The sequence below is a fragment of the Dromiciops gliroides genome, chromosome 2 (assembly GCF_019393635.1).
Source record: "Dromiciops gliroides isolate mDroGli1 chromosome 2, mDroGli1.pri, whole genome shotgun sequence".
Classification (NCBI taxonomy): domain Eukaryota; kingdom Metazoa; phylum Chordata; class Mammalia; order Microbiotheria; family Microbiotheriidae; genus Dromiciops; species Dromiciops gliroides.
Genome location: NC_057862.1, coordinates 617,463,519 through 617,489,451, shown reverse-complemented (window position 1 = coordinate 617,489,451; position 25,933 = coordinate 617,463,519). Strand labels below are relative to the sequence as shown.

Genomic DNA, 25,933 nt, shown 5'->3' with positions numbered 1-25,933 from the left:
GATGGGTTTATCTCAAAGAGTTGGACACGACTGAAACGACCCAACCACAAAATTGACACATGGTCACTCTGTCTATACTATCAAATCAAAAGCTATCAAAACAGGTTTGAAATTCTTTGGGCACTCTACTTAGAGATAGAAAGGTCCACAGAGTCCTTTCAGATTAACTCTATCTGAACCTCTTATTTTACCAATGAAGAGACTAAGGCTAAAAGAGGTTAAATGACTTGCCTAACATAATATATGGAAGAGGCAAGATTAAAAAACCCAGACTCTGATTCTAAATCTGGTACATACCATTTAGCTTTTTCATCTGTAAAATGAGAGGGTTGGATTAGATTATCTCAAAGCTACAACCCAGCTCTAAATCTATGACAACTTGGCGAGCTGCATTACATGGAACTTAAGAAAAGCAGGCTAACTTTGCTTTTTACAATGGACTGTTTTCAAGCAATGAATCAAAAAGAATTTTTTTTTAATCTGCTAAATACAAAGTATGAATATGAAATTTTGGAGATGCTAGAGGGTATAAACTGCATGAAATCTATGAGTCCTGTCCCTCTTTCAAAGGCAAATTCCTACAAAGAATTATAAAGCCTTTTGCCTATGACCTTAATAAACATCTGCTAATGCATTGCACTACATTTACAAATGGTCAACTGGGTAGCAGCTAGGTGGAGCAGTGGATAAAGCGCTGGCCCTGGATTCAGGAGGACCTGAGTTCAAATCCGGTCTCAGACACTTAACACTTACTAGCTGTGTGACCCTGGGCAAGTCACTTAACCCTGATTGCCTCACACACACAAAAAAAGACATTCAGTTTCAGGGGCAGCTAGGTGGCACAGTGGATAGAGCACTGGCCCTTGAGTCAGGAGGACCAGAGTTCAAAGCCGGCCTCAGACACTTGACACTTACTAGCTGTGTGACCCTGGGTAAGTCACTTAACCCCCATTGCCTCTCAAAACAAAAACAACAACAACAAAACACAAAAAAAACCCAAATGGTCAACTGTAGGTCACTTACTTGTATAAGGCTGCATAATATCGGTTTGATATCGTCTGATGAGAATCCATTACTTGGAAAAGCAACATCAGGGCTTGAACACTGGTATTAAAATTCACAAGATGCAACACTCTGAATAGTGTATCTAGTTGTTCTTTCACCTTTTCATCACTGATTTCAGCATATGGGTAAGCTCTGTTTACTCCAGTTAAAAGGGCACTAAGCATTTTAGACTCAATATCATTTTTCTTGATACAAGTTCGAAAAAAGCAAAAATAAAGAGTTATTAGTTTGTTGGCCAATACGCTTTCATCGTGTGAGAGTACTATTTGATTTAAGAAACAAATGGCATAGTACTGGGCTTTGGAGCTAATATTTGATCGATAGATTAGTCTCTCAATTTCACTACACACAACTCCTTTCATGTTTGGATGCTTATGAAGTAAAGTCTCTAGCAGATGGGAGGCTTTGGTGGCTATTCTATTCTGGGGATCTCCAAGTTTATTTACCAGCTGTACAAGAAAGGCCTTTTCTTCCTCAGGCTTATTAGAGAGAATCTCATGAGCCACTCTGAGTGCTTGAGTTTTAGTTGCAACTAGTGAGTCATGACCTAAAGTTTCTAAAACTCGCACAAACTCAGCCACTAAGTGTTTGAGCTGATGTTCAAAATACCACAATATCAATCGCCTATCCCTTGTGTCCCTATTGCCACTTGACAATTTTTCTAGTTTGTCGAAAGGATGCTGGCTAAAAGTACGAAGTTTACGATTGTCTGGCAAAAGGTCTGTAATGAGCAGTTCTTTGAAGGTATCTAAAGCCATTAGACTTTGCCCTTTGCTACCCTTTTTTTGGATAAGATTCACCAGGGTCTCTACAAACTGGAGAGTATGGATGGCATCATCTTGAATAAGGAGGATCATAGCAGCCAGTCTGTCACCCAGGGTCCCAGATGACACTATGGCTTTCATCCATGTAGAAGAGGAGCCACCCTTCTGATTACTTGTCTTGCTCTTGAATAACTCAACTTCATGTTGATACAGTTTTTGAGCCAAAGCTCTGTACTGGGATACAACAACTTGGGACTGAGGTTCTGAGGAATATTCACTGGTATACTCCAGATCATACCATTTCCCCACAGATTTGATCAGCAATGTTGGTCTAGCATAAAATTCAAAGATGTCTTGTTGCTTATCTTTTTTGACAGCTGGTTTAGTATTACTGTCTTCATCAGTGACTTGTGCTTGCTTCTTCAAACTCTTTTTGTCCTTAACAGCTGGTGCCTTTTTATTTTCTGCTGGAGTCTCTTTTTTTTTTTCTATTTTAGATACTTTAATTTCTTTATCATTGGTTTTGTTTCCTGCTAGCTCCTTATCCTCTTCCAACAGGAAATTCTTCGAATAATTGCAAACACCCAGATTTTTGATAAATGCTTCTAGTTCACCTTGCTCAAGGTCATCAATCATTTCTTTTTTGCCTCCATCTACAAGTTCTTCATTCTCATCCAAAGCTGCCAGCATAAGATAATCTTGCTGCATAAAAATGACAAAATGTACAAAGTCAAACATATAAAAACACTTTTGGGTATATGAGTACAGAAATCAGGCAAACTGGTTTGACAAAATTCAGTCAAAATAGGCCAAATTATGGAATTACTGGGTTTTCTAAACATGTGGGTAAAAACCATATAATGTGATTGGCTAGTGGTGTCAGATGTCTTCAATTCCAGAAGTGTTCTTGTCTTCCTAACTTTTCTATTATAGTGCAGGGTACCACTATCCTCCAAGGCACTCAGGTTCACAATACAGGTATAACCCTCACTATTCACTCTTTCATACAGTTCCCCCCACATCCCGCCACCCTTCCTACCCCTGCCCCAACATCCAAACTGTTGCCACGCAGTTGGTCACCAAGTGTTTACTATGTGCTAAGTCCTGGGGTTACAAAGAAAGGCTAAAAGGTGGTCTGTACCCTCAAGGCGTTTACAATCTAATGGGAAAAATAACATGTAAGCAAATATGTACAAATAAGCTATACACAGAATAAATAAGAAAATAATCAACAGAAGAAGATACCAGCAGTAAGAGGTATTGGAAAAGTCTCTCTGTAGAAGAAAGGATTTTAATTGTGGCTTCATCAAAGTCAGAGAAGCCAGGGGGTATGGATGAGGAAGGAGAATATTCCAGGCATGGGAGACAGCCAGTGAAAATGCCTAGAACCAAGAGATTAAATGTCTTATTCTGGTAACAACAAGGAGGCCAGTGTTACTGGACTGAAGAGTATATAGGAGGAGTGTCAGGTATAAGAAAAGTGGAAAGTGGAAAGGCTAAGTTATGAGGGGCTTTAAATGTCAAACAGGGGCAGCTAGGTGGTGCAGTGGATAGAGCACCAGCCCTGGAGTCAGGAGTATCTGAGTTCAAATCTGGCCTCAGACACTTGACACTTACTAGCTGTGTGACCCTGGTCAAGTCACTTAACCCCCATTGCCTCACTTAAAAAAAATGTCAAACAGATGGTTTTGAACTTGATTCTGGGAGCAATAGAGCCCCTGGTGTTTCAGTAGCAGGGCAATACTATTAGACCTATGTTTTTAGGAAAATCACTTTGTAGGCTAAATGGAAGCTCAAATAGAGTGGGGAGAAACTCGAGAGAGCCTCCAAAAGGATACTACAATAATCCAGGTATGAGGTGATGAGGGCCTGCACCAGGGTGATGGCAGTGGCAGAGAAGGGAGAGTGTTCCAGAGACGTTGCACTGGTGAAATCGACAGGTTTGGCAACAGTTTAGATACAGAGGCAGGAAAGAGTGGGCAGTCACGGATGATACCTGGGGGGGGGGGGGGGCTGGTGGCAACCTCGACAGTAATATGGAAGTTTGGGAGGGTTGGGGGGGGGGGACACTGAGTGGGTGGAGATGAGTTCCTTTTGGACAAGTGAAGATGTCTATTGATCTCATAGGCATCTGGAGAGATGGTAAGTCAGTGATAGCCATCAGCTCCTCTACCCTACCTTGGTGACATCTCTTGCACATGCCCTCCTCGCGCCCCCCCCCCGCATTACTGCAAACTCGGGCGGCTCTGCGGCCTCAAGTCTCCCCTCACTCGGACCCAGCCTCCGCTGATTGGTCAGACTGGTTTTGCTTAAGTATATGTCTGACCCTGTCACCTCCCTATCGCCCCCAGTATCAAACATAAAACCCTCTGCACGATTCATCAAAGCCCTTCAAAGTCTTCATCTCCCCCTTTACTGTCAGTCTTCCCACCTCTTGTCCTCCTAATTCTTTGACTCTTTGCTGGTGCGTGTTTTTCATCTCCCATGCCCCGCATGCTCTCGCTCCTCATCCCCGGCTCCTGGCTTCCGTCACTTCCCAGCTATTACCCCCACTTCTTTCCCGACACCCTCCCCTCCCGCCCCCGGTTTGGGTCTGCGGGGCCGGAGAACTTTCACGGACAAAAATAAACGGAATCCCAGGCGTCTTTCTGTTTGTTTTTCTGCCGGGGGAAGAGCGGCATTAGAAAAGATTTGAGTTTTGCTGCTCCGCGACCCCCACTCGGCAACCTGTTCCGCGTGGGGCAGGGCCTCCTTACCTTGGTGCCTCCGAGCCGCAGCACCTCGTCCAGGGTGAAGCCGTCCTCTTCTCCGTCTTCCCCGCCATCTTCCTCATCGTCCTCAACCACCGCTGCCGGCACCTTCGCCTTCCCAGGGCCCCAGGGCCGCTCGGGGTGAAACTCCACGCGGCGTTTCTGAGGAGCCATAGCACTCGAACAGGACGCGCTCCTCCTTGCGTCACTTCCGCCCGGCGGCGGTGTCGCTTCGACGCTACTTCCGGCGAGCGAACCGAGGGGGCGGGGCCGAAATACTGGGAAGCGGAAGAGGAAGAAGCGTTGCCGGGCTACGCCGGCGGCTCCCGCTCCAGTTTCTGCTCCTGAGGTGGCGGCAGCTTCTCTGCGCGTGCTGCGCCCCAGCGTTCGGCATGAGCATCCTCGCGAGGACCCGCGCGAGGCTACTTCCTCCGGCCGGGCGCTGGGGTAAGATTCGGCTCCGCCCCTAGCTGCGGTTGCCCCGGTAACGGGGGAAGGGGAGGGCCGTTCCAGGAGCGGAGCCTTGGGTGGCCTCTGAGCCCGCGAGCCCGGAAACGTGGATGGGGAAAAAATACTGTACGATGGACTTCCTTTATAATCGACGCGTTCTCTTCTATAACTTTCAAAGCGTCCGGGTGAAGGGAGAGGAGGAGGGGAGGAGGAAAAGGGTGCCCAGCGGGGTGACCCTGGGCAGCGCCCAGCCTCCCGGGCTCGTCTGCGCCCCATCGCGACTCGACTGGCCAGGCGCTGGAGCGGGGTCTGGGTATAAACACTTAAAATGCTGACACTAATGACCATCTGGGAGTGATGAGTACAGGCAGGGCAGTGCAGTGGATAGCGCGCTGGGCCCGGGAATTTGGAAGATCTTCCATCAGACCCTTCTTTAACAATTGCACCGACCCCTCTGGGTTGTGGGATAAAAATGAAGTAACGTTCCTCCCACGGTCTTCCCTTATAGAAGGATTAAAATGCCAGCCGCCAGCTGTGCTGCTTGGTTTCAACTCCATCCTCATCTTCATCCTACCCTTTCCAGCTTCCTTTTGTGTGTTGGCTCCCCCCTCCCCATTAGATGGTAAACTCCTTGAGGGCAGGGGTTGTCTCTTGTTTGCATCCCCAGGGCTTAGCACAGTGCCTGGCACATAGTAGACTCTTACTAAATGATAAAAACTAACATTTATATAGCCCTTATTATGTGCAAAATGTTTTACAATTCTCTCATAATCATAATATGTAATATAGTAATATACAATACGTAATATAATTATTTCACTTACAATATGGTATTGTTATACTATTAGTATGGTATAGTTTATCCTATGGTAGTGTATATTTGTGAGGCACTTTGCAAACCCTAGTAATAGTATAGTATAATTTATCATATGGTTTCACATATTTGTAAGGTACTTTGGAAATCCTAGTGTAGTATAGTATATTACAGAGATTGTTTTTCAGGCATTTTTCAGTCGTGCATAGGCACATTAATATACGTTTTGTGGATTGATGAATTGGCCCCACCAAGCTGGAGAGCTGTTGAGAACTATGTGCAAAAGTCATTAAAGTTCTCACTGTGTAGTACTTCTATTAGGCATATCCTCCCCCCCACCACCACCATAGGCAGAGGGAAAGAACTGATCTGTAAAAACATTTATATCACCACTTTTCAGTTATAGAAAAGAACTGGGAACAAAGGGGGTCTCCATTAGTTAGGCGATGGCAGAACATATCGTGAAATATGAATTCAATGGAAAATTACTGCAGGAAAGATGTTATCATTGAATAAGGGAGCTGGAAGGGGCCTCAGAGGTCAAAGATCATAAAAAGATTTACAGCTGAAAAGGACATTACTGGCCACCTAATCCAACTCCCTCATTTTACTGATCAGGATTAAAGCCTAGAAAGGGAAAATGTCTTCCTCAGGTCATGATTCAGAAACCAGTGTCTGACTCCACATCCAGCATTTTTCTTCTGCCTTTCCCAACCCTGTAGGTGAACGTGAATCTTTTCTACATCATCCTTAACAAGTGATCAGACTTGATGATGTCTGAAGCAGATCGTTCCATTTTTAGATAGATTTAATTGTTAGGTAATTATTGTGTTGTTGTTTAGTCTTCTTACAATTATGTCAAACTCTTCGTCACCCCATTTGGAGTTTTCTTGGCAAAGATACTGGAGTGGTTTGCCGTTTCCTTCTCCAGCTCATTTTACAGATGAGGAAACTGAGGCAAGCAGGGTTAAGTGACTTGCCCAGGGTCATAGAGCTCGTAAGTGTCTGCACTCTCTCCACTGTGCCACCTCACAGCCCCAGGCAATTATTTTAGACTAAACTGTAATTAGTTATGTTAAGTTAAAAATCTGCCTTCCTGTAGTTCACACACATTGTGCCTTGTTCTACCCTCTGGGGCCAAGCTGAATGAGACGTTCGTTCGTTTGACAGCACCTCAGTGACATGAAGAGAAAGATCATGGCCGACTTCTCTACCTCCCTCAGATCTTCTGTTCTCCAGGCTAAACATTCACTGTTACTTCAATAGCTCCTCCTACGACTTGGTCTCTTGTCTCTTGTCCTTTGGACAACCCCACATTCCAGTATCCCCTGAACACAGAACTTAAGTCTAATGGAGACAGCACAGTGGCCCTTTCTTCAGTGCTTTAGAATCATCACTGTCCACTTCCCTCCACTGATGTAGATTGCCACTCCTCCATGACTTAGTAAATGGTTCTCTATCTGGTAGCCAGCCCTTCGTGATGATGAACCTCTCTAAATGTATCAAAACTGACAATAGTTCATCCCAAGTCTATTCTTAAAACCTCCCTATTGAGGATACTGTAAAACTCAAGTGATATAATGACCATTTCAACTAATCAAAGGCTTTTGCACTTTCTTGGACCTTCTAGAAACTCCACTTCCACACTGTGATTAAGCATCCAAGTAGGACATTAAAGGAGGATCCTAGACATTATGCATATATTAATGTAGCCTGGAAGATGTGATGGGTTTTGGGGTTTTTTGTGGTTTTTTTGGTTGGTTTTTGGTTATCCCTTCAGAAAGCAATTAAAAAGCTGAAGAAAGCTCAGTATGTAGGAGTGGTATCAATTAGTTGTGGTTGGTTTCTTGCTGTTTGTTTATTTGTGTCTCTTAAATGTTTGCAGTTATTCCTTTCCTTTGGAAAGTGAAGTACTTCAGCTCAGGAAGGGAGTCAGCAGAAAGCAATCCCGTTACTCCAATGCTGCGGCACCTCGCATACAAAATAAAGGCAACTGGCCCCATTACAGTGGCTGAATACATGAAGGAAGTCTTGACTAACCCAGCCAAGGTAAGGCAGGTCTCATTGTCTAGCCTTGGGCAAAATGATGATGGGTGTAACCTGGCTACTCTCCAGTACCAGGGTCCTAAATTTCAGGCACATTCTCTGTCTTCCAAGATGTCAGCTAATTAATCTCATAAATTAGTTGAAACCTTGGAGATAGATGAGCTTCCTTGCTCTCTTGTAGCATGTGCATGTTGACATATATTAAAACTTTCGGGAAACATTAGCCTCAACTTTTGGAGTAACTCAAGAGTCTGAATGTAATCATGGGCATCTTAGGCCCAAAGCTAGGAGGATGTAGCTTCAGGAGGCAAGTAAAGGAAATATTTTGGGAGCACAGTAGGGGCTTTCAGTGCCCCTCAAATCACAGTGTGGAGGCAATTCCTTAGTACCAGCTATTTCATGTAGCTTTACAGTGGAGTAGAGAATTATTCACACTGTAATTAAAATTATGTTATAATGAGCACAGTAGCAAATTGCAAAATAAAATACTCTTTGAGGGCCATAGGAGAAGACTTTTATGGGCTGGAGTGGATCAGGGAATTCTTTTTGAAGAACTGGCCTTTTAATTGGATATTAAAAGATGGATAGGAATTGAACAGGCAGAGAAGGGATTGAGGAGATTCTAGGCATAGGGCAGTGTGAACAGAGGCAGAGATGAGAGAGCACATGGTCTGAGGGGACAAGGCAGTGCAGTTTTGTGGAGTGTAGAATACATTGCAGGGAGTAAGATGAGACAAGCCTGGCAAGGGAGGGTGGCTCCAGATTTTGGAGGGTTTCAGAAGCTTTATTCAAGGGGCGACAGTCTCAATAGAAGCCACTGAAGACTTTTGAGCAGAGGAGTGGTGAACAGGTCTATGCATAAAACATATTAAATACTAGTGAGGAGAAAGGGGGGCTTCCCAAGCAGAGTGAAACAATGGGAACACAGGTGTAGGAGACCGAGATGACCAAAGTCTGTTTAGGAGACACTGAGCAGATTGACCTGGATTCAATGAAGGCCTCTCACTGAAGAATATCCAAAGGGGGAGAAATCAGAAGGGTAGATTGGAAATTGAAAGTGGAGAGTTTTGAATACAAAATTAAGGAGTTAGGAACAGAAATTAAGAGTTATTTAAAGTTTTAAGGAGGGCGACAAAATAAAAACAATGTTTTAGGAAGCCAAATCTGGCTGTGGTAGTACAGGATGGGGTGGGTGGGGAGAAACTGGGCAGAGAGATCAATTAAGAAGCCAGACCAAAGGATGGGGTGGTAAGAGTAGTAACGTTGGGAATGAAAAAGAAAAGGCAGATCTGCCTTGCACGTAGTAGGGACTCATTCAGTATTTGATGAATGAATGAAACATGAACAAAGAATCAGAAGTACTTGGTACCTTATTGAAACGGGGCCTGATTTGTTATGGAATATTAGGTAGTATTACAATGTTTATAAAAATTTTCTTTTAAAGATTTATAATTCATTGGTGAAGATGTTTAGTGTACTTAGACTTTTCACTTTTATATGAAGCAGAGAAAAACATTTCACTCTATTTTTGTAGACTAAGGAACTGAAGTCCAGGAAAATACAGTGTGTTCTTGACTTTAGGCCAGCAGCAGAGCAAGGAATAGAAGAAGCACATTTTCTGACTATTCAAAAAAGGTCTCAAAAGAAAAAACAAAGGGCAGCTAAGTGGCACAGATTCAGGAGGACCTGAGTTCAAATGTGGCCTCAGACACTTGACACTTACTAGCTCTGTGACCCTGGGCGAGTCACTTAACCCCAATTGCCTCACCCCCCCCCCCAAAAAAAAGGTCTCATATAATGAATATAACAGAGAAAATGGAAGATTGTCCCTATTGACAAAGTAGTAGTTTTATTAAGGATAATATCCTATCACTGCTAGAAAGAATCACTGTGATTTTTTTAAACAGGAAGACCTTTATGTGGTTTTTTTACTTGATTATTTAATGGATGGATATCTTCATGATCAGTTGTTTCTCTGTCTCTACACACGTATACATACACACATATGTATGTATTTTAGAGGAATAGTTTAGAAAGGATACTTTTCCAAATCGAAGAAAAGCAGTGTAAATATTACATTTTTCTAAACACATCTTTTCTTCTTCCTCAGGGCTATTATGTACACCAAGATATGATAGGAGAAAGAGGAGACTTTATTACTTCACCTGAAATAAGTCAGATCTTTGGAGAGGTAAACACTTTATACTAACTGTAAAAGTGAATCCAATATCCAAGTTTGCCATGTGAAATGTGAATGTAAACAAATGAAACTGACTCCCTAAGGCCAGATTAAAAATGGTATTATAATGGTAAGGCTATACAGTATATAGTAATGTGAATGTCTGTTTAGATGAATATGTGTTTCTACAAGCACACACATAGCTTCTTTAGATATACTATCCTTTGGTGTATATTGTAGAGCCAGTTTATAATAAAAATTGTGTTCAAACAGGGTCTTCTTTGGTTCTTAAGTAAACAAGGTTCCATTGTTAGCAAAGATGAATCTACCTTATACCACATTCCAATCTGAAGTAAACATTTGTTTACTTTTGTTTAGCTAAGTGTATGCCTACAGTCAGTTCTGCTATCACATATAGTTCCCCAAAAAGCACAGTTCTATGCAAAATTGAGCAATAAAAACCATGAGAGTTTGTGGGAGAAATGGGGCATAGGACACAACATTAAAAAAAAAAAGAAGACAGGGTCCTAATAAAAATGGTAGCATAATTAATACGAAATAAATAGTTGAGAAATAATAAATACTACAATACTTAGTAGAAGTGACAGCAACCTCAGACTGTCCCAGGTCTTGGGCAATTGCTTGACCTGTCCAGTTTACAGAGGGCCCAGGCTGGCAAAGTTTGTAGAAAGTTAGGCATGTCACAGCTCTTGGCCAAAGACCATTAAAGGAAGGTGTGTTGCTGCGAACCAGGCCTTCTCTGCCCATGGTGCCTTCTGTACCAGAAGATACATGATAAATATGGCCATGACCTGGGCAAAGGCCTGGAGTAGGTATAAGAGAGCATCAGAAGGTTTACAGCTTGTGAGTTACTATGAAGTGATTCACTTTTCTGCATTCACACTCTTTCTCCCAGAAGAAATTGAGCATAAGCAGATGTGAAATTCATGTTAGGGCAAGATTGTTCCCTAATATATCAGTCATGTTGGAACAAATTGAGATTTTCAAAACAAGCTTTAAAGCTTGTGTGTGTATGTTTATAATACTATTTATATTGTATGTACACACACACATGAGCTTGTTTAAAAATTATTTACCAGGAGAAATTGTGGTTTTGTGATGACATTTTGTATCAAAATATATTTGTCAACCATGTAATGTGTTATATAAATGTAAGGCATATTGTATAGATTCTTATGTTTATTTTAATGTATTTTTTTTTCCCACAGTTACTAGGAATATGGTACATTAGTGAGTGGATGGCCACTGGAAAAAGCTCAACTTTCCAGTTGGTGGAACTAGGCCCAGGTAGGGGCACTCTTACTGGTGATATTTTGAGGGTAGGTAACTTTAGGATGTTTTAAAGTCTGGAGTTGTTAAATCTTGTTATATCTCCATTTGAATTGGTAAATGCAATTTCCATAGGTCTTATCCCTCAAAGCATTGTCTCCTTCTTCCCAGCTATTATTTAATATCTGAAAACTTACTATTTATAATAGTAGCAAGAGACCAAAATGAGTTAGACATTTATCACTGTTATACTTTACTTGTGTGTTTGCAAAAATGTATTAAAAGTGTTTATCATGTGCTGACTTATTTCCTGCTAAGCTGTATGCATGCAGAACTGTGCGTACATAGTATCATGTGCTCTTATTTTCATTTCTCTGCAAAACTAGTCCTGTGCTTCCCCTTTCAAGGTCTCATCTGAGTTTTGGAAGCATCGTCATCTGTCCCGCTTTCCCTGCCAAACTCTAGGTAAAGGGAAGGGCAGAGTGCAATTAGAGACCTGGCCAGTTAAAAGACAGACCTTGTTGGCCTCTGGGAAGATGGGAAGAGGCACAGCCAATTCTTGGCAAAATTGGGAAGGAGGCATCTCCTTTTTTAAAAAAATAAATAAATAAATAAACACTTTTATTTATAGTTCTGAGTTCCAAATTTTATCCCTCCCCCTCTCCCCCCTCCACAAGGCAGTGAGCAATCAGATGTGGGTTATACATGTGCAGTTATGTAGAACAGTACCATAGTAGTCATTTTGTATAAGAAAACCTGAAGAAAAGGAAAAATGAAAGAGTGAGAAATAGGCTGCTTCAGTCTGTGTTCAATCAATATCAGTTCTTTCTTTGGAGGTGGACAGTATGCTTCATCATTAGTCCTTTGGGAGGAATCTCCTCTTCCTTGCCTTTGGCCCTCATAAGCCCAGTGCTCTGTTTTGTCCAGGACTCCCACTGTAGCACCCTCCTCAGGCCTGTCCTAAAGCATCCTACTCCAAGCCAAAACTACCTCTCATTTCTTCCTGTTCCCTGCTGTTCTTTTCTCTCTCTCCCTATCTGAAACACCTATTCCTTCAGATCATTTCATTCAAGTCTTAGGAAAGCAATTTGATCAAACAAGTTGCACTAAGATGTGAATGGCTCCTCTAAAGTCCTCCTCTGATGCCTCATTGTATCATGGAGGCTGGGTTTTTGCAGTACAAGCTTTGCTCAGTCCTACTGAACTGGAGAGACTTCAGATGTGGGCCTTGGCACAGACTTCTCTCTGTGATCCACAGACCATCGAGGACACTTTAGACGTTCTCATCACCATAGAGTTGGTCACTGGTAGATAACTCTGCTCGTGCCACAGTAACTCAGCTTGCTTGGGTTGATGGAGGAAGTGTCCACCCAGTAATATCACAGAGCTTTGAAAAGGCTGCGGAAGAGAAAATTTTGCAGCTTTCTGCCACTCCCCTGTTCACTCCATCAGGGCTACCTTAATAACCCAAATGAATTTTAAATGGCTGAAACTTTCAAGCATCCGTGGAGGTCATAGCATCAAAGATTTGATTTTGGAAGGGACTTTTGAGATCATGTAGACCCTAGCTACTTAAACTGTGAGGCACGACCCCATATCAGTGTGGGGGTCATGAAAAATTTGGCAACAGTAAAAGATTATGTATACCTAGTTTATATACCTATATGCCCAAGGTCATGTAAAAATTTCTTGGGTGAAAAGGGGTCTCAAGTGGAAAAAGTTTAAGAGGCCCTGATCTAGACTAACTCTGTCATCTTCCAAATGAGGAAATGAAGGCCCCAAAGGTTTAGACATGCTGAGGGTCACAAAGTTAGCTTAGGTGGGATTTAAACCCATAGCCTCTGCTCCAAATGCAGTGCTCATTTACTGTAACAAAGTATCTGATGGAGAGGAACATCTTTTACATCCCAACCTTCAGTGTATTCCTTAGGGCTATGCCTGGAACACAGCAGGAAAAAAGGAATGTTTGTCCCACAGACCCCCTTTCTGCCTTTAGGAACAGATCGAGGAGAGAGAAAGGGAACTGAGGAAGATGGTAAACTTTTGTGAGGCCTTTTTGAAGACCCTTTTGCATCTAGGAACTCAGGTGACTTGACCTCTCCTCTGGCCTCAGGCTCCTGGGCCTGGGGACTCTTGACTCACTTGGCTGATAAAGGTATCTGAGGATCCAGATGTTGGGGACTGGAGTCCTGAGGCTTCCCCCTTCTCTCTGACTACAGATGGAAGACAGCTGGGGCCTCAGTCTCCAGACAGGGATTGGGGGCTGAGGAGAGCAGTACCAGACTCGTTCCTTCCTCCTGTACTTGGGAGGGCTGGGCACCTGCAGACTAGCAATGCCCCTGACCTCCCACACCTATTCCTCAAATGGCATGATCATTTAGTCATAATGTCATCGATTTCCAATCCATGTGATATTTTGTGATTTCAAAAAAATTTTGTCACCTTTTTTGTGTTTGTGCTATTTTGGAACCCATGAGCTTTACTTGTTTGTTTCTGTTAGTTCTCGCTATTCAGTTAAAAAAAAATAGCCCACCAAATATAAACTATGATGTTCTGTTTCTCAGTATTATAATTGTTTTGTCTGTGATAAGGGATTTAAACCAAACAAAATAAATGAAAGAACTTTTCTCTTGGAAAAAAAAAGATATGGCTCATACCCTTTTGGGAAGTTATATAGTTAATATTTCTAGTAAATAATGTTTCTAGTGGTATAATTATAAAATAACAAGCTTCTTGAAGCATACTTTCTCAAAAACCAAATGTAAATGCTCTTTCCTTTGACTGAAACAACTTACTGAGTTCAGTAAAATTGAAACTTGAAAATCCACTTAGTAGCAAAGTTCACTGAATTTTGCTAACATATTTCTTCCTATATAGGTCTTCAATCAGCTTGGTTCTGTGCTGAAAGACTGTGACATTTCTGTACATTTAGTGGAAGTAAGCCAAAAACTAAGTGAAATCCAAGCCCTGACACTGACTGATAAGAAGATTGCCCTAGAGCATGATGCTGAATCACCAGTGTACATGAAAGGTATCACTAAATCTGGAATCCCCATTTCCTGGTACCGGAATCTGCAAGATGTGCCACAAGGTAATGAGTCTGGATTGATGGGCGTCCGCATTTTGATCAGGGTATCTCACAAGAACCAAAAGTGACAGTGACTTTTTACCTTAGAAGACTCTGGGGTTCTGCCACAAAGGCCCTACCTATGAACTGTTCTTTTCTCAGAAGAGCATCTTAAAAAGAAAATTAACTAGTTATAGTTAAGGCCATGCTGCTTTACAAACTTAATATGTAAAACTATTTTCAAAGTCACTGTTCCACGTAGTTCTTGTCTACCAGTCATTCCCTTTTGCCTGCTGTAGTGTAGTTAGGATGGTGTAAGCTCCCTGATTTGATTGTAAGCTCCTTGAGGACAGGGACTGTCTTTTGCCTCCTTTTGTAGCCCCACTGTCTAACACGGTGCCGGCACATAGTAGCAGATGCTTACTAAATGTTTATTGATTGATGGCTAATAGTGAAGATGCAGCCAAAGGCAGTAGTAACTAAAGGAAGCAAAGTTCTAATAGGTGAGCTCTAATTTTTCTCCTTTTGAAAATGTCTATTTTAACTAGCCTAGAATTTCTGTTAGCCCCTAAGTTCAGTGTCTCAATGGTAAGTTTTGGTAGTGAATGGAAGACTTGCCTTGTCAAGGAAGTTGTCTGCCCACCACTAGAACACCAGCAGTTGAGAGGCCCTAGTTCTTATCTTAGCTCATAAGTGACTTGAATGTCTGTTGCCAGTTGTCCTCTTGTTGCCCCAATTATTTGATAAAGGTAGCAACACCCATCTACCTCCTTGTGTTGTAGACATCATTTTTGTGTGTTGTTTTGAAGTGGGTGACAAACTTTGATCTTTTTCGAGATAGGCATGATATCAGTACAGGGTGGTATAATGATAGAGACACATAGCAAGAGGAGTGGCAGCTGTCGCCCACAAGCATCCTCTGGGGGCTTTTCAAAAAGTGCATTGAAACGTTTATTGCTTTCCCTTTTCTCTTTTTAAACAGGTCACAGCTATTATTTAGCACATGAATTTTTTGATGCTCTTCCAGTGCATAAGTTTCAGGTACTGATGGGAAGACTTTGTATCTGCATTTGTTTAACAAGGGGAGAATTTAACATGGCATCAGAGAATAACTTTATGTTATTACGTTAACTGGTCACTACTTGAATATTATTCCCCAGAAGTTATACTTAATCCTGTTTCTGGGACAGAATTTTTCTTCTTAGGAGTAAAATGAACAATAAGAAAACATTAGGAAAGATGCTATGAACAATTTTAGTGGGAGATAAAGTCAAATGGTATTTAATGAGGATTTAATTATTCATAGGTGGGAAAACATATTTTGTGTTCCTGTGTAGCATATAGGAAGATAGTTTCCACATTCTTTTAGAACATTAAGATTTATTTTCAGAGATTTAGAATCTTTTGGAGTTTCTCCTCATTCTTTGATGGGGGTAATTGAGATTTGGTAGCATTATCTGAGCATTAGTACTTTTAATGTCAAGAGCAATTCCCGTTATTCTGTTAGATGGAGCATCATACATAGCACTTAAATGATATGTAAATGCCATGTCTCCCCTGATTCTTTTTTCAGGGGCTTAAGTGACTTGCCCAGGGTCACACAGCTAGTAAGTGTCTAGTGTCTGAGGCTGGATTTGAACTCAGGTCCTCCTGAATGCAGGGCCAGTGCTTTATCCACTGTGCCACCTAGCTGCCCCGTTCTCCACCCGCCCGTTACTTTTAACCTTCAGTTTCTATGTAGCTCCTCCTTCTGAAATCCGGGAGTCACGTCTGCTCTGTGGCTGCCTTTGCCTCTCAGGTGTAATGGATGATGAGGCAACAGACTTATATTTCACCAGGAAAATAACATGCAGAAAGGATTCGTAGGGCAGAAGCCATTTAGAAAACAAACCCAAACCCCAATGTCTCTTTGTTATCCAGAAAACCCCGCAAGGATGGCGTGAAGTGTTGGTTGATGTAGACCCACAGGATTCTGACAAACTGAGGTTTGTTTTGGCTCCTTCTGCCACCCCAGCAGAAACCTTTATTCAGGTAAGGGAAAGGTTGTTTTCTCCCCCTTTTTAAAAATTAAACAGAGACTTCAAAGTCATATTGACTTTGCTATAGTATGTTTCTTTCAGAAAAAAAGTTTGGGTTTTTTTTTTTTAAGTGAGGCAGTTGGGGTTAAGTGACTTGCCCAGGGTCACACAGCTAGTAAGTGTCAAGTGTCTGAGGCCCGATTTGAACTCAGGTACTCCTGACTCCAGGGCCAGTGCTCTATCCACTGCACCACCTAGCTGCCCCCAAAAGTTTGTTTTTTAACTTTGAGGTTTGTAGCTTCCATTATCTCCTGGTTACTTAGGTGTATCTAACAAAAACAGAGTCAGTCAGCAAGCATTTTTAAGCACCTACTCTGTGCCAAGCACTGTGCTGGACTGGGGAAACAAAGTCATAAATGAAATCATTCCTCAAGGAACTTAGAACCAATACACATATAGTATTACATACTATACACACAGTATACATAGTATACATAATATACATAGTATACATAGTATACACACAGTAAGTATATACAGCACTTATTAAAATAAATCAAGGTGATGGGGGGGGGGCGAGGGGAGTCACTAGCAGGGAGGAGTGAAGGGATGAAGCAAAGCCTCATGGAGGAGGCAGCCCTGGAGCTGAGCTTGGAAGGTAGGGATCTAAGGGGGTAGAGGTGAAGAGGCAATGCATTCCATTCCCAGGGACAGCTTGTGTAAAGGCTGGAGGTGGAATGTGGAGACCAGGTAGACTGGAGCCAACTTGGAAGGGCTTCACTTGCCAAACAGAAGAGTTTGAACTTGATCCTGGATGGAGTTTGGAACGTGCAGTCAGACCTGTGCTTGTGGTGCTTCTCTTTGGCAGCTGTGTAGAGGACACATGGGAGGAGGGGGAGATGAGGCAGGGAGACCACTTAGGCTGCTGCAGTAGACCCGGCATGAGGTGATGACATTCTGAACCAGGGTGGTGGCCATGTGAGTGGAAATAAGGGGGGCAGATGTGGATGTGTTGAGGAGATAGAATTGGTAAGAGGGGCAATTGACTGGACATGTGGGATGACAGAGAATGAGGCAACAAGGATGACCCCAGGGTTGTGAAACTTGGCCACTAGAAGGATGATGGGGCCTTTGACAGGAATAGGGAAGTTCAGAAGAAAAAAAGGGAAATGATCTTAATAGACATGTCAGATGTTTCAGTATCCTCATAGAGGAGGCAAAAAGAGAAAGGCATAGTATAGATGGTATTGTTTTTTAGAAATTACGTTATTTCTTTATTTTCATTTGTAAAGTTGTTGATATATTTTAACACAACAGATACATCCCAATAAACACCAAGGCAAAGCTCTTTAAAAGAATATCCCTCATCTCCCCCTCCCCCCTCCAAAATTAAATGCTTCATTATTAATAGAAATGGTCATAGAATTGGATTATGGGCTGGAAGGGATCTGAGTGACCGTCTAGTCCAATCTTCTCACTTTACATATGAGGAAACTGAGGCCCAGAGAGCAGCCTTGTCCAGGTTTGCACAATAGTCGATGGCAAAGCTGGGATTGAAGGCTAGGTCTTCCGATTCTGGGTCCAAGGCTCTTTTCTGTGCATGACGTTTACTTTGGCAGCATGGCACTGACATTGGGATGGCTGTGTTTGACCAGCTTTGTTTCCCTTTGTTGTTGCATTTATTATGTATATTGTTCTTTTGCCTCTGCTTTTTTCATTCTGCTTTGATTCAAGTCTTCCCACATCCTTGTGAATTCCTCATGTTTGTCATTGTTTATGGTACATCAGTGTGCTATAATTTGTTCATCCAGGATCCAGTTATAGAGTACATATTTTCTTTTCAGATAGCTAGTTGGGGGAGATAGGTTGGGGGAGGGCGGTGTAGATAGAGAGATACAGAGATATCTGTGTATATGTATGCATACACATGTTATTGCTGGTTCTTTGGGATGTTGTTTTAGTAATGGTGACTTAGGATTGAACCACCCAATGTAGCAATAGCAGCTTTTTCTTTCTGTAATATTTTCAAAGAGTATTACAATTGTATAGTGCATTTTTTCAATTCCTAGTTTTCATCAGAAAATTACTTTTCTTTTCATCAAAGTGAACATTCATGATCACCTTAACTCGGTTCAAGCCCATTTGTTCAGTTTGGCCACTAGATGGCAATCATGCCTAACAGATTAAAAAACCAAAAGTATTTTTAATATAGTACCTTATTTTCTTGTTCACATTAATAAAATATGATGTTAGTTTATTATTAAAAGCAATTATAAAAATAATGAGCAGTTTCCCATTACACTTAGCCCATAATCTCTTAAATTTGTCCATCACAGTCAACTGATAAGATTAGCAGGTACAAATTAATTTATCATTCCAATTAGTCATTTCATTTCTCTGATTAACTTTCCTAGTTAAAATAAATTTATTGGATGATCTCTATGGCCCATTCCAGTTTGAATAATCTTTGCATCCATGAGTGTGTTTCTTCCTAATTTGGGGCTTTGGACATTCCTCAAAATGAGTAAAATAATGATGGAGGATTTCCTGGAAGGTTATAGGAAAAAAACATACAGTGTAAAAGAATGAATAACACAGTGTAATGGCCAACTACTTCAATAGGGCTTTAATGTTGACAAAGTGCTTTATGTATGCTATCTCATAGATGCTGCTATCTCCTCCTCCTGTGCCATGTCTCCTGTCTCCCTACTTCTGTTCACTCAAGTAGGCCTTGCATCGCCTCACCTAGGTTAGTGCAAGCAGCCTCCTGATTAGTCTCCCTGCCTCCAGTCTCTCACCTCTCAGTCCATCCTAACAGGGCTGCCAAAGTCATTGCCCCCAGGAGCAGAACTGACCATGTGAACTCTTGTGCTTTCTGCTTCAGTGGCTTCCTGAAGGACAAAATGTAAATTCAGTTTTGCTTTAGAAGCCTGCACATCCTGACTCCAAGCTCTCCTTCCAGCCTCGTTAGACATTACTCCTCTTCCTATATTCTGTGATCCAGACAAACTGGCTTCCTGTTTCCTCACACATGAAACTCCCATCTCCATGTCTTGGCACTAACTTTTGCACGTGCCAGGAATGCTCTCCCTTGTTACTCCTCCTCTTCCTTATGGAGCCTTTCCTGATTCCCCATCCTGCTAGTTCCACTCTCCCAAACTCCCTTGTACGTATTCCTCTATTTCTATTTATGATAAATTTTGCATTTATGCATGTAGCTGCTTGTCTTCTCCTTGAGACTTAAATTCTCTGTACCTCTATCCCCAGCATCTAGCACAGTGCCTAGCACATAGTAATGATTTAATACTTGTTTGATTCTATGTCCAAAACCTGTCTTTCTTCCTCTAAGGCTACACCCTTGTACCTTCTGAAGTGCTCTGTTGTAGAAGAGGGGTTACTCATTCTTTTTAATTCATAGAAGGCCCACTAGGAGCCACAGGGTGAACTTGAAAAAAAAGGTGGGCAACATTTTATATAAATTCATGTGTTCCCACAGTTAGAACTGTACAAATATACAATCAGCTGCCTTGAGAGCTGGTTAGGTACCCTGTTACTGGAGGTCTTCAAGCAAAGACCCACCCCTTTTTCTGGGCATGCTGTAGCAGGGATTGACCGTTCAGGTGTCCTTTGTGAGAAGAGAAGTAGATAGGCATGGCTGCATCATCTCTGTCCTGGATGTGATATAGCCATGAATTGTCCAGAATGAAGCTGGTTTAGACACACCATTCAATAGTGTTCAATTCTGTGATGAACAGAAGTATTAGCAGAAGTCAGATGCCCCATGTACACTTGGTACTGTACTTATTGAAGATTTGAGACTATGAATTGACCCAAGTGTCCTTGGAGTTGGAAGAAATGGCAGTTATGTGAGGCTAGGCCATAACCATCAGGACTGTTGCCTGTAGAAGTTTACAATAAATAATAGGACAGATACATTTTTAGACATACTAGCATGCCTGTATTATTTATGAAATTGCTTCTTTATAACACTAATCAATCTCAGCAACTAGGGTATATTAATTCAGCTTAACAAATAAAATAAATTCATTTTTTGAATTAGCAGATACTGTGTATTCACCACTGTGCTGGGCACTGTGGGAAATTCAGAATATACTTGGAGTTTATTAGTAATTTAATTATGAATTAACTATCTTGAGGAATTGAGGGCCTCACACACTGCCATTAAATTGGAAGGTAATAACTTTAGGTATAAATTATATCACTTGCAGATTTATACCAGTAACAATTATAGTAGTCTTAAGTGTGTTTAAATCATGTTTATCTGAGTAAAATCAACGTATTCTTTTAGTAATGGCAATGCAGAAACTCAGTAGAATCTTTTATTAGAGGAAACCAAAGCTTTCTACTAATATGTGAGTAATGGATAATAAATATGCACACACACACACACACACACACACACACACACACACACACAGAGTAATGTGGAGTTCCTTAAGAGTAAGGAACATGAAAAAAGACATCTGAAAGATAATTTTTTTTAAACTACAGATAAAATATCCGTACCAATAAAGTTCTGTGTATGACCCCTTTTGACCAATGGTTTCTGCATTCTTATCTGTGCTAGCCCAAGGAAACAAGGGATCATGTGGAGGTGTGTCCTGATGCTGGTGTTATCATTCAGTTACTTTCTGAACGTATTGAAGAGAACGGGGGCGCTGCTCTGATTGCTGATTATGGCCATGATGGGACAAAGATGGACACTTTCAGAGTATGTTTGACATGTTAATACTGTCTACTAATATTTATCATAAAAGTGAACATGTTCTATCTTAAGTACTTCAGAGTTCTGTAACTTTGTTCACGTGGGTCTTTTCCATTCATACAAAGTGAAAGCTATCAGCAGTGGAGTGGTCCTGTCCTGTCCCAGATTGTATTATCCCATTCCTGTCACCCTGGCTCTGTATTTATCTTGTAGGTGCTCACATGTGTACCTGTTGTTTCCTCAATAGAACGTAAGCTCTCTGAGGGCAGTGACTTTTTTGGTTTTGTGTCTCTAGCACCTACCTATTATAGGCCCGAGCACATAACATAGTAGACACTTAATACGTATTTACTGGCCGTTTGGTTGATTGATACAGCCATTTACAAAGGCAAACGGGACCTGGCAGGCATGGGCATCTTACCACCTGCCCTGCTGCTGTACATATTGGCTAACTTTTGATCAGGGAACACTAGTGAAATCAACATTAGCACTGCTGCTCAAGAGGATGCGAGTTTATGTCCTTTGGCTTTACTCACAATCTGTGGTTTCCCAGGCCAAAGTTCTCTTTTCCCCATGAGCTCCTCAATATGTATTCTATCTGCCTAGGACAATGTAAGGTCCTTAAGGGCATGGCCTGTGTCACTTAGGTGTATATCCCCCGGAACCTTCCATAATGCCTCCAGGGGGCTGTCTGACTGTCCTCAATCTTCTCAAGTTTTCACCAGATAGTTAAGGAGTTCAACAATGCATTGGTCTCCTCCCCGACTTCACCACCCCATTTATGCCCTCACGGCTTTCAGTCCTGTATCATCCCAGCCATCTGCTTTTCTGCTTTTCCTCCTGAGCTGCTGAATGCCATTAGAGCAGGGTTTCTTAACTTGAGGTTTGTGAACCTTAAAAAAAGGTCCTGGTGCCTGTATTTGAGTAGAAGTGGCTCCCTGGTAATTCTATGTATTTTAAAATTCTTTCTAAAAAATGATTCTGAGAAGGGGTCCATAGGCTTCACCACCAGACTGCCAGAGGTATCTGTGATACAAGAAAGGTCCAGAACTCCTGCATTAGAAATCACACCACCATGCCAGCTGCGCTCCCCACAAAGTCATGTCACCTCATTTCAACAGGACCTTCACAGATGTTCAGAAATATTTTGTTCCTTGATTATTTCCCTTCTTTCCATAGCTGTTCTGAGCCTCTTCTTTCAGCCTTCCTAATACCATCCTTACCTCCTACTTTTCTTGGAATTTCATTTATTTCTGCACTTAAACACCAAATCAAATGAACATTTCCATCTATACAAAAAACAGAAAAAGAGGGTTTTACATAAAACTGAGACTCTATTATATGGCTTTTTTTCTTTTAAACTATATAATGAATTTAACGTGTAACTTTCAAAAGCTGTGTGATTCTTTCCGGCCTTCCTTCTATTCTCTGCTGTGCTCTTTTGTTATTCATTTTTTTGAGGGAAGAGGAGGGGGCTACTGTATCCCTGTCTCCTTCCCTCCCTCACCCTTCCCCCACTGGAAAAGAAAGAAAACAAAATTCTTGTGGTGAATATGCACAGTTAGCACAACAAATTCCTACTTTGGCAGTGTTTGAAAACGTGTGCCTCATTCTGCATCTGGAGGCATCTCCTCTTGGTTGGGAAAAGGTGTCCTCCACAGATGCCATTTTGGAGGCAAGTAAAGCCACTGAAGAACACTTATTCCGACACCAGGGATCAGTGGTGGAGGGCACTGACCGGACTGTACTTGATGGCAGCCACTTTGGTACAGGCATAGAAATGCCATGTAGCCTAAGACCCCAGGGCAGGCATCACCTACATCATCCTACAGCACTACTCCTCAGCCCCTTGCAGTTTGACTTCCCATCCCTCCTCTGGACTGAAATGGTTCATTTTTGTCTGTCATTCCAGCTCCTTGTATCATGACAAAGTAGGTGCTTAATGTGGTTTGAATGAAAAAAATAGGTTGTCTCAAGAGTTTCTGTGGCTAAATCTTCACCTCATGCCAGTCTGCTGATAAGCTTCTCTGAATCCTGGCTACCCACTGATAGATCTGGCATACATCATTGGGCCTGCCAGAGCTTGTGCCCCACTGGCAGGGTTCGAGAACCCAGAGTCACTTCTGTGCCATAAGAAGCATCAAAGTGGAAGATTCATTTTAGAATTAACCTAATCAATGACATCACCTGTCTCACCTCCAACTCGTTCATGAATTTTCCACATTCAAATCCAAAGGCCAGTATGACTAATAATTACTGAGTTGTCAAATCTCAGTTGCTATATTCTTAATTATCCCAGTATTATATTTTCCTCTTAATTTTAGCTACAGTATGGGCACATTGCCTATAATGGACTTAGAAATTATGGCCGTTTTTTTCTTATAGTTTCGTAGTCACAAAGAGTAAAACTAACACTTTTCTTATTTATATTCAAGGGCTTTTGTGGTCACAAGCTTCATGATGTCTTAACTGCCCCAGGAACAGCAGACCTAACTGCTGATGTAGACTTCAGCTATTTGCGTAGAATGACTCAAGGGAAAGTGGCCTCCTTGGGACCCATACAGCAACAGAGTTTTTTAAAAAATATGGGCATTGATGTTCGACTGAAGGTAATAGTTTATTGTCTCTTTTATACCACTGCATCTTTTGTAAATCCTCTTCCTTAATATTAAAGAAATTTTTTAAATGTCAAGACTTGACTCCAAGCTCCAGTTCTGCTGTGAACCAGTTGTCTGGCCTTGGGCAAGTCACTCCATCTTTCTTGGCCTCGGTTTTCTCATCTGTAAAGGGAGGGATTAAACTAGATGATTTCCAAGGTTATCTGCTGCTCTTAACATTCAGTTAAGTAGTTTGTAGCATTAATGGTTTTGAAAATGGCTTAATGTTATAGGTCAGAAGTATAGAACGGTAATTGCACGTAAATATAGTTATTTTTTAAAATTACTCATCTTAGAGATAAACTAGGCTGATGAATTTGGAGTACAATAATGCGTATGTATATGTTTATCTTAAAACATGAAATTTAATGGAATCCACAATATAGCCGAAACTCATAACAGTATTATGTTGGTAATGGGCTATTTAAAATGTTATTCCAAATAAGAACATGTAAAACCCGTAGAGAATACCTGGAATACAGGGACTATTACATTTACTCCTGATTCATTTTCTCAGGTCCTTATTTTGTGTTCCTAGAGAAGGGAATAGAGACAAAAACTAGAATTTGAACTATTAAAGAAAATTTTTAGGGAACTTGAATCAGTTGTTGGTGCCAAAAAAAAAACCATGGCACTTAAGTGAGTGCCTTCCTCTCTTTGATCTGAAAATAATACAGTTAACTGTATCAGACAATTGGTAAACCAATTTTGGGGGAACTTCAAAAAGTATTTATTGCTAAGAAAAACCTTGTTTTCAGGTTCTTTTGGACAATTCAAGTGACACAGCTACACGGCAACAGCTAATTCATGGTTATGATATGCTAATGAATCCCAAGAAGATGGGAGAACGATTTCATTTTTTTGCCTTACTACCTCATCACAGACTTTCAAGTGAAAACACGTGCAAATCAAAATCATTACCCTCACCTGTAGCTGGCTTTGAAGAACTAGTTTGGAAGTGAAACCTCAGCTGGGACTTTTCTCTGTGTGCTCACCTCCTTCCTCCCCACCCTTGCCTCTCAAATAGCTCCTTTCCCATATTGAGTTCTTCCCACAAAAAGAAAAACTAAAATTTAGTTTTCAACTTTGTACTATACGTAAATTATCTCAAAATCACTGCCTTACTGTAATAATAATAATAATTAAAATTATTAAGATGTATTTGCTTCTGAAAAGGTCATGAAATATTGAAATTTTGTGTGGATTTTGGATATGAATGTATATGCACTCATCTGTTGTCTTAGGTGTAACAGTGAATTTGCTATGAGAATGGGAATTTCCTTTTATTAATAAAAATAGTTGATGACCTTAATTTTTTTTCTTCACTTATTACTCTTGGAATGTGAGTCTTCTAAGTAGCAAGTAAGATGCATACTACTACTTAAGTAGAAATTTTCCAAGGTGAATCACACTCCTCTCCTTTCTAGCATCCAAGTTTTATGTTTAATATTGTACATGAACTTCAGCAAGAAGCAAGCACAAAAAATGTTCATTGTACTTACTTGAAAATATGATGCAGAAAAATAAAACAAAGCCCCAGACTATGAATCTCATATCACGTTAGCACTTAGCTCAGTAGGTAAAAACTTGTTTTATGAGTTGAAAGTAGGAGGAAATAACCCATATCTTGTTCTAAAAGAAAATTACAAGTCCATCGTTATGAGATGCCTCCTTGACTAAGGACATTCCCATCTTAGAAGTGGGATGGATAGTATGTGTGTTTATATTCCACACTTAAAGAAAAAAATATTTGATTAGAGGGAGAATTTTGTAAAGTTAGCCCCTGAGAACATAATGGGGAAAGGAAATCTGAGTACTGTTCAGTTCTGTAATTTAAGTCAGGATAGGGAGTTGCCCTCAAAACCAGTAGACCTCAGTTCAAATCTTCCTTCTGAGTAATGCTGGTTGTGTGACCCCGATGAAGTCACTTAACTAACCTCTGTGCTCCTGGCCAAAAGTATCAAACACACAACACTCCTGAGTACCTCCCAAACCACATTAAAAGGATATTGGACCATCAACAGTGTGTGTTGATCAGCTGTGATGAACTAGATTCTTCTCACCAATGCAATGGAACAGGAGAGTTCTAGGGGACTCATGATGGAAG

General features: G+C 41.2%; 2 protein-coding genes across 3 annotated transcripts in view; one reads left to right on the top strand and one right to left on the bottom strand.

Annotated features, from left to right (window-relative positions):
* CEBPZ (CCAAT enhancer binding protein zeta) overlaps positions 1-4,791 on the bottom strand; it is a 21,643-nt gene extending 16,852 nt beyond the window's left edge. The window contains exons 1-2 of the mRNA XM_043984642.1: positions 4,586-4,791; positions 1,024-2,531 (exon numbers count right to left, since the gene is read on the bottom strand). Of these exons, the coding sequence (XP_043840577.1) occupies positions 1,024-2,531; positions 4,586-4,753 (1,676 nt within the window). The 5' untranslated portion in view covers positions 4,754-4,791. The remainder of the gene's footprint in view (positions 1-1,023; positions 2,532-4,585) is intronic.
* On the top strand, positions 4,782-25,933 carry NDUFAF7 (NADH:ubiquinone oxidoreductase complex assembly factor 7). 2 transcript variants are annotated; one of them, XM_043984643.1, is made up of 10 exons: positions 4,856-5,026; positions 7,729-7,892; positions 10,000-10,080; positions 11,298-11,408; positions 14,236-14,449; positions 15,408-15,466; positions 16,346-16,456; positions 21,032-21,175; positions 23,605-23,778; positions 24,585-25,933. In XM_043984643.1, exons 1-10 carry the CDS (start codon positions 4,972-4,974, stop codon positions 24,786-24,788), a joined length of 1,317 nt encoding a protein of 438 aa, XP_043840578.1. In that variant the 5' UTR covers positions 4,856-4,971; the 3' UTR covers positions 24,789-25,933. The 2 variants fall into 2 exon arrangements, with proteins under 2 accessions (XP_043840579.1, XP_043840578.1); XM_043984644.1 differs by lacking the exon at positions 11,298-11,408 and having other exon boundaries at positions 4,782-5,026.

Coding starts and splice junctions, on each gene's coding strand:
- NDUFAF7 (XM_043984643.1), top strand. CDS start 4,972: ATGAGCATCCTCGCGAGGACCCGCGCGAGGCTACTTCCTCCGGCCGGG. Junction 10,081..11,297: donor TAAGTCAGATCTTTGGAGAG/GTAAACACTTTA, acceptor TTTTTCCCACAG/TTACTAGGAATATGGTACAT. Junction 14,450..15,407: donor TCTGCAAGATGTGCCACAAG/GTAATGAGTCTG, acceptor CTTTTTAAACAG/GTCACAGCTATTATTTAGCA.